This window comes from Cynoglossus semilaevis, chromosome 11, assembly GCF_000523025.1.
Source record: "Cynoglossus semilaevis isolate Cse_v1.0 chromosome 11, Cse_v1.0, whole genome shotgun sequence".
Lineage (NCBI taxonomy): Eukaryota > Metazoa > Chordata > Actinopteri > Pleuronectiformes > Cynoglossidae > Cynoglossus > Cynoglossus semilaevis.
Window position 1 is genome coordinate 15845830 of NC_024317.1, and position 8061 is coordinate 15853890.

The 8061-nt window shown below is 40.6% G+C and overlaps 2 protein-coding genes across 4 annotated transcripts in view; both read right to left on the reverse strand.

Annotated features, from left to right (window-relative positions):
* Positions 1-1150: 1150 nt before the first annotated feature.
* Positions 1151-6031, reverse strand: zgc:158258 (specifically androgen-regulated gene protein). Of its 3 annotated transcripts, none has more exons than XM_017036591.2 (5): positions 5820-6031; positions 5679-5724; positions 3344-3472; positions 3048-3243; positions 1151-2961 (listed from the first exon to the last, which is right to left on the reverse strand). In XM_017036591.2, the coding sequence occupies exons 3-5, from the start codon at positions 3443-3445 to the stop codon at positions 1895-1897; spliced, it is 1365 nt and encodes a 454-aa protein (XP_016892080.1). In that variant the 5' UTR covers positions 3446-3472; positions 5679-5724; positions 5820-6031; the 3' UTR covers positions 1151-1894. The 3 variants fall into 3 exon arrangements, with proteins under 3 accessions (XP_016892080.1, XP_024915589.1, XP_016892081.1); XM_025059821.1 differs by adding an exon at positions 4839-4899 and having other exon boundaries at positions 5679-6031; XM_017036592.2 differs by lacking the exons at positions 5679-5724; positions 5820-6031 and adding an exon at positions 4839-5672.
* A 195-nt stretch (positions 6032-6226) lies between these two features.
* yod1 (YOD1 deubiquitinase) overlaps positions 6227-8061 on the reverse strand; it is a 4652-nt gene continuing 2817 nt past the window's right edge. The window contains exon 4 of the mRNA XM_025059823.1: positions 6227-8044. Within this exon, the coding sequence (XP_024915591.1) occupies positions 7430-8044 (615 nt within the window). The 3' untranslated portion in view covers positions 6227-7429. The remainder of the gene's footprint in view (positions 8045-8061) is intronic.

The window sequence follows — 8061 nt, forward strand, 5'->3', positions numbered from 1 at the left end:
CTAAGTGAATAATTTGTGGTAAAAACTTTAAACTTTAAAAATATTTTATCTGAATATTCCAAAATATCACCAAAAACAAGCAAGACTATAGTCTTACTATCATGAAGAAATTCAAAAAAATAAAAAGTCCCAGAAATACCCTAAAATGCAAGTTTATAGTCTAAATATATAGATAAAATATTTCTTTTTTACCACAAATTTTTCACTTGGCAGCATGTTTGGCGGCATAAACTTGCATTCTGAGGCATACCGGCTTACTTTGCTATGAAGGAGGAATTTGAATAAATGAAATAGCAACTAGATCTTACAATGCCTTTTTATTGGGTATAGGTTAACAGAAAACACTTCACTTTCACAATGATTAATTTTAAATTAAAATCAGATAAATATTTGAAAGTTATCTGTTATTTGAAAAAATCTTATAAAGAAGAAAATGTATTTATCTTTGTACAAGACAGTCATTTGAAATAAAAATTGCCTTTGCCTTTCCAACAGGAAGGTGTTCTATTGTTAGGTTTACACTAAACTCTTAAGTAGATGCTTGGACATTTAATAGGCTACTTTCACCATCAAAATCCTCCTAAGCAAAGGACTGGTTTCTGCAAGTTTATTAATGACAATGTCATTGTCTACAGACATGAGTACTTCCTTCTCTGTGTACATTAACATAAAGGCCTCCAAGAGTTCCTGAGATAGTAAGCTTTGTAGCCTATTTTTCACACATTTAATGCAGAGAAGCTCCGCTCATGTGCAATTTGAGTGCTTGAAAGGGTCAATAGAAACTTATGCCAACCCGATTACATGGTATGCATCTCAGGAGGTTATATTGTGTGAAGATCAGATAAACCCAGATAACACAGCTTTTGTAGGAAGAGCAGGTCCTGCTGTCAAGCTCTAACTAGTGACGAGGTTCATGGCTGGTAAGGCACTGACTTGTCTGGAGTCAGATTTACAATTGTAAGAACCAAAAAGAGCATCTTATTTCACTATTCATCCATCCATCAGCATTCCTCTTTCAATGACACCTACACCAACACAAACATATACACAGGAACATATTTGTCCTACAAAGAACATTTCTTCTTGGATAGAGCATCCTTCTTGTGTCTAAACAATTCAAATTTGCTGTAAACAAATTAAAGTATACAGATGAGTGCAGCACAAATTTATTTTGACCTTCAGGCGCCCCCTTGAGGCTGAGCAGCTGACCCCTGCTGACTTAGAAAAGTCAGCAGGGGCTAAAATTACTGTATTTCTAGTCCAAATTTGAATGAAGTTTTTTTTCATTTGTAGACTTTGGTTGGTGAAACACTAAAAGTCCAATAACGTCATTGTGGTCGTGTACGCGTGTTTGAATCTGCTCGAAAACAGGCTAATAACACCACAAACACAGACATCCTTGTTAACTTGTTTCCAACATGCATGCAGATGGCACCAGGGACAAAGGGGGCATTACCCCCACCCTCCACCACTACTGTACCTGCTGTATATACAGTATGGCGACAAAAGACGTGATGATAAAACAGAGGAGAGATGGTCTGCTTGTGTGCTACAATTAATGGTGTGTTCAGGCTTTTCCCGAATGTCTGGATTTCGGAGCACCCCCCCTACATCTGCCACAACCTCACCTGAAGTTGGACATCTTGTTCCACCCCAGTTCAAAAAAGCGGGGCTGATAAACCAGTTCGTTTTCAGAAAAGTTGCCACAACAACAACAACAACAAAACCAATCAGAAAGACGTTCTGCCAGACACAGGCAGGTTACAGAAGAAATATGATACATAACATGAAGTGAGAATAAACCAGAGTTTCTGTGTGCTGCAGATGGTTTGGTCTGTAGTTTTCTGTATTGTTAAACTTTCAGATTTAAACTCCGCCAGACTTCTAACCGTGTTTAGTATTTCAGCAGTCCCAGCTTCCTCAATGCTTCTCTTCTATCAGCTCCCATCCCTGGCACCACAACTACTGAATATTCCACTGAGTTTGGGGGTTTGTGGGGGTCAGGCTGGGGTACAGGTGTTTCCTTGGGCTCAGTTTCTGGGATGTTCCCCAGACCAGGACATTTCCCATTAGTCTTAGGGCTGTTTACTCTGACAGTTTGTCCTGGAACAACTGTGCTGGATCCACTGGTCTGGGTGGAACATGACGTTGGTGCAGAACATTGGTCCTGTCGTGAGAAGTGATGGAAACTAGCACTGCTCTGAAGAGGTCTGCTCCTGGCCTCTGTGGGAGCTGGAGAATAAGAGAACGACGGACTTCTTGGTGGGTAACGAGCAGCGTGACCTTTGATAGTTTGTTCACACGTTGGCTCTCCAGAAGAGTGGGATTGAGGTGAAGCCCCCACTTCATTTGGTGAGGGTTTCTCCTTCAGGAGCCCCAGCTTCTTTAAAGCCTCTTGTCTCACGGCCTGTGGATCCGTTGCATGTCTGAAGCTCTGTGAAGAGCTAAGGGAAGTGGAATTCTGTGTTTCCACATGCAAGTTGGCAGGAATTGTTTTGGGTTTGGGAGCAACTGCAGGTGGACTTTTCCTGGACTTGGAAGACTCTGAGTCAGATCTTTCTGATCCCGCTAACTTCCTGGTCTTCAAGCCTTCCGCTGTGCCAGGACTACTTTTGTCCCACTCTATAGTGTGGTCCACCTTGGGACACAATGGTGTCTTCTTTGTTGAGGCAGTCCTCTGCATATACACAAGCGCCTCATGGGACAGAGGTCCTCTGGGTAAAGGATTCTCAACCGTCCTAAAGGACACGTCTTTTGTGGCAGGAGTCGTCATGTCGTCCTCAAAACGTACACGAGAAGGTTTCTGGTTGTGTTTGTGACTGGATCTGTTTACCTTCATGGGTGGAGAAACGCCTGCTTGAGTCTGGGCCACAACAATAGGAGTAGGAACCATGAGGTTCTGCACGTATTTGGTGTGAACATGTTCCTTCATTGGTTCTTTAGATCCTAGTTTCTGTGAATCTTGAAGTATCAACAAAGTTGATTTTTTTAAAATAGATTTGACATTATTTACAGTCAGAGTTAAAAACAGACAAATGAAAACTTACTGGTCACGTTACTTTTTCTTATGGATTCTGACAGGTCAGCTGCTTTGGTTGCGAGGTTTCCTGGCTTGGTCGTGTGATCTGGCTCATCATTGGACAGTCCACTGTCTTCTTCAGTATCCAGAGACTCGATGGTCTCCTCCAAAAACATGAGACAGGCTTTCTCTTCAGCAGACAGGTGCTCCAGACTGTCGTCGCTCTGGTGTAGAATCAGAGGGAAAAGCATTTTATACAGAAATGATCAAACATTTGGTGAGGAATAAATACATCTGTCTGTCCAAGAAGTTAATGTCACTTACTGATCCAGAATTAGCGCTGACAACACTGTCACAGCTGCCAGCACTGTCCATGCCACTGGTCTCCAGTGCAACCCCACCTGGCCACGTATCACTTTTAGGCATTGCACAGAATGTTGTGTTTGAGTCCCCCTGTGAAAGAGAGTGCAGAGTAAGAGAGTAACAGTTGAGATTTGAATTTTCTAAATGAACACTGCAGTATTTACTGTGTTACTGGGCTCTATAAAGTGGTTTTCATAAGGTCACAAGTGCTGGTTGTTCTCTTCACCATTGTAAAAGTCATACGTAGAACCAGAATTAGCTCGGAGTTTATGTGAATCCCTGCAGATCTAATGACATCTTTTCTACAGTAGGGAATCTACAGTTCTTCAAAAAACCTCATAAATCATAAATCTTAGCTTTTGTTTGAGCTCATTTTCCTACTCCTAATTAAAATTAATCAATAGTAATTAATTAAAAGAAAAAACTCTTGTGAAAAGTGATCAATACACTTTGGTTCCACACTGAGTAACTCTTGGCTCTGGACTTTGACTTATTAGCAGAAGCAGGACAGTACAGTACAAGGTGCAGAAACACTGATTAACTCCACGCTAGGTGACGTGGAGTTAAACTCTCTGTCAATTTTTTTCCCCAGCAAACTAAACACTGATGACCTGATCAATGATTAGAGATTCATCTGACTGTACAATGTATAGTACAATGTAAGTGTGTTTTATTTTTATTTTTTTAAATCAATATATTTTTATTTATGTTCAAGATCTTATAGCAATTACATAATACAATGATTTTAAATTAATATATTAAATAGGTTTTTAAAACAATCCTCCTAGAAGAAGAGAATCAACTTTGAAGGACTGGAGTGATATTGTATTTTAGTACAACTTTTTTAATCAAATATTCTTTTTACACAACTAGGACTCTGTGCTGTCCTCTTTAATATAGGATCCAAGTATCTCTGCCCGTCATGCAGCAGAAGTTGGATTAAGTGTATCGCATGTGGCCTAGTGGTCGAAGGGTCAGGCTAGTAGTTATAGGATTGCTGGTTTAAATCCTGGATATGGCACTGCTGTGGTGTGAACAAACACCAAAAAAACTAACATGAAATAATAAAAAAAAATTAAATTAGAAAGATTAGTTAAATGTGTTGAGCAGTTTTTCTCTAATAATTAATATAGAACTGGAAACAAATAGTGAGGTTTAAACATGGTACTCTGTCCCAATCTACAACACTGAAAACACCACGACCATGGTGACTAAAATGTTTCAGTGACTTAATCGTCACGTACGACGTCTCCAATGTGGCCCAGTTCTGTGGCGCTCACAGTTTCCTAGATTATTCAGTTTCTGACAGATATCTAACCAGACCTGTGGCTGCATGTGAGTCAGATTACAGAGGACATGTCCCTGCTAATCTTCCTTCAGCAGATCACTTTCAGAGGGACAGCAGTAATGATCTCCTGAGAGCTATCTGATATCCACTATGATCATGGTGTCTTACCCAACAACAGGCTCCGGTGGTAAAAGTGCTGCGTAAGGTTGGAAAGAACTGACAGTTGTAGCTGCAGGATAAAACTAGAAACTGTGATCAACATTCAAGTGCATTTGACACAAACTGTAAATGCACCACTTTACAAATTAGACTTTTAAAAAAAATGTAAGGTTTGAGTCGGTTTTCTTTTTAGACTCTCATCTGAAATGTTTGGACAAAGGAACTCCTGTCTTGTGTTAGTGAAATCCTGGAGGATAAGTTACCACACCTGGGACAGAGGGTTGCAGGCAGGACAGGCATGGGACAACAGCACTACTGTTCACTGGCTGTACGCCGAATGTCCACACAGTCCTTCAGTTTTATATTATTATTAATATTATTATTTTATTAAATACTTTAGTTTTACCCTCATCAGTCCAGTTGTTTGCAATTCAGGTTCTGCATTGACTTGTTTTCACTGTCTTCACAATCTCACACAAGTTTTGGGACCTATAACAAAACATCTCATACTGAAATCTAAAATGATACCGTTTACTAACATTTGCGCTTTTGTTTATCAGTGAAGCCACAATAAGACCTTCACTCAGAAACAACTGCACCGTGACTTACAGAGCTCTCGTACTACATTTTCAACAGAATACACAACGAAGTGGTTAAAAAGTCACATGATCTCTGCTCTATGTAAACGAGACTGTACTGCCCTAGTTCAACCCTGAAAGAAGTGGTTACTATAAAAATGTACAAATGACTCCAGCTGCAGGAAACTAAACTGTAAACAGTTTTTTCAAATTACACTTAGTTTAACAGGTTAAAAATGTGTTAAAATTCTTATTGTTATTGAGTTCAAACCTTGTTAGCAGGTCTGTCAGTGTGTCAGTCCTCCATCTTCACTGTCCTGTGCATTTTCAGAGAGAGAGAGAGAGAGAGAGAGAGAGAGTGAGTGAGTGAGTGAGTGAATGAGTGAGTGAGTGTCTCTGTCGTCTCACTTACCTGCTGCAGAACTTTGGGCTTTAAGCTCTTCAGCCAATCACAGAGTAGCACTGGCCTTAAGACCAGCAAGCCCCCGCACCTGTTGATAATCTGATAATCATCAGTGAGTTCTCCCTGCTCACAGTACTCAGACATGTACACAGACAGATGGATGGACAGACAAAACTTCACTCTTTTTACCTATTGTTCTTTTTTTTTTTTTTAAGTTTTATATATTATAAAATATTTTTGTTTTTGATTTTTTTTGTCAAAAATCCAGAATGTTGTTCTTATCCATGACAAAAGTGGCCGACTACACATTTAGAAGCTAAAGAAAACTATGTACAAATAAACCAATAGTACAACTTCAGTTGGCTATGACTTTTAATTGTGAGAACACTGAAAAAAAACTCAAGTAAATCCAGTTGTTTTGTAGTCCTTTGTGCAACATTCATTGTTTTATGTTGACCATAAAGAGTCATGAGAACCTGGTTATTACAAAGTCATTCCATTTCACTGATATATGAGCAGAAAACCCCACTAATTCTGAAATTATATATGTCACCCACAAGAGAAGAAGCAAAAAGAAAACAAGAATGAGTGTTTGAATAATTTGGAGGGGAGTCCCCACCCCCTATTCTTTGCAAAAATCCCATCACCATGTTAGATATGTGGGATAGAAATACTGAATATGAAGAAAAACTAAATGTAACCTACAGATTTACACTCCAGTGTAAAAATAACACTTAATATACCAACTATATAGCAAAAAAGCAAAGTCATACCGTTTCCTTGTGTTGTTTCTAGTTAAATTTAAAATGCATTCTTTGACAAAGAAGCAGATTAAATAAATGTAGAAAAAAACAAGATATAATGTCACCTCAAAAATGCACCGCCTCATTCACATAAATAAGACATGATAGGGTTTGATGTGTGAAGTAGTAAACTAGGTCAGTGATACAGACTCTAACGATGCTGAAAAGTTGGGACTCTCACTGAAACATAATGATAATAACAACAACATGCTACATAATCAACAAGAAGTGATAACAGTCAGACCCAGTGCTTTGTACATACGACAACAGTAAGCCAGGTCACATCAGGTTATAAATCATTATCAGTCTGTGGTTGTTTCAAAGTCTCTCTACAGTCGCATCATGAGGTTTGTCGCATATTATGAGTCCAGTCAGCTGTATTAAATAATTGGTGCATTTTCTACCTAACAACAAAAACATATCAGCCACTGTTTGCTTTGTTTAGATAAATCTAGCCGTCAAGTCAGCTAAATAGGCTCAAACAAACTCTAGGAGTTGTTCACATAAGTCACTGATTCAAGTTAGATAACCTGGCACTGAGCTGTGACAGCCAGTAGTGTAACATAGTTAAATGACATCAGAGAAACTGCAGTAGTTTTTGTGACTTTGTGATCAGCAGACAGCAGTTGACAGATAATACTGAACAGGTAGGAGGCTGAACACAGTGTCTGCAGATTCTCTGTAGATGTCGTCGGACAATATGAGGTAGAGGGTCACACAAGCAGACGACAAATAAACTGACAAAAGTTGCCAGACACGCGGCACAGGTTTGGTGGTGGTTCGGTTGTGAGGCAATAAACGGGAAGAAAAAAAAATTCACACTTCTCCAAAATTAGCGTGGCCTGTCTCCTTGGCATGCTCAAGAGCTTCCTTCTGTCCCACCAGGCCTGTCTGACACACCATGCAGCGTAAAGCAAAGCGATTTACGTCTGTGAACTGCCGCTTGCGGCGCGCCTCATCTGCCAGCTCCAGTGCCTGAGCCAGGATGACATCATCTGTAGTGGAGAAGATAGTCTGGGGCGGAGCATCAGAACCAGGAGTTTCCTTCTGTAGCGGATCGTAGTGGATGCCATCGTAGATGAGCAGCACTCGTTTGTGGTATCCAGCGTCCTCTCCGAACCGGTCCACTCGGACCGTCTGGGTGTCCACCACACAGATCTCACACTGGTAAAACTTGGAGAGAATGGACACTTCTATGGCCCCTCCCCAGGTGTCGTCACGTTTGATCCAGGTGCAGTACTCCTTGTTGGTCTTTCCCAGCACTGCTTCACAGTAGGCTGTAGGGTCACTGGACACAATTTGGGCAATGAGGCCCCGCATCTCGGGAGCACAAGCAGGGTCATACACGCCACCCTCCACCACGTAGTACACACTGGTGAAGAGGCAGGAGTTGTCAGCAGGACCCACGCGACGGGCCAGCACAGGTGGGCACTCCAAGGTGGGTGCTC

What these genes read in the sequence shown, in the direction of transcription:
- zgc:158258 (XM_017036591.2), bottom strand. Translation starts at nt 3,445, where the DNA reads ATGCCTAAAAGTGATACGTGGCCAGGTGGGGTTGCACTGGAGACCAGT. An exon ending in TCAGCGCTAATTCTGGATCA is followed by an intron (nt 3,244 to 3,343) that starts GTAAGTGACATT and finishes ATTCTACACCAG; the next exon opens with AGCGACGACAGTCTGGAGCA. An exon ending in AAGAAAAAGTAACGTGACCA is followed by an intron (nt 2,962 to 3,047) that starts GTAAGTTTTCAT and finishes TGATACTTCAAG; the next exon opens with ATTCACAGAAACTAGGATCT.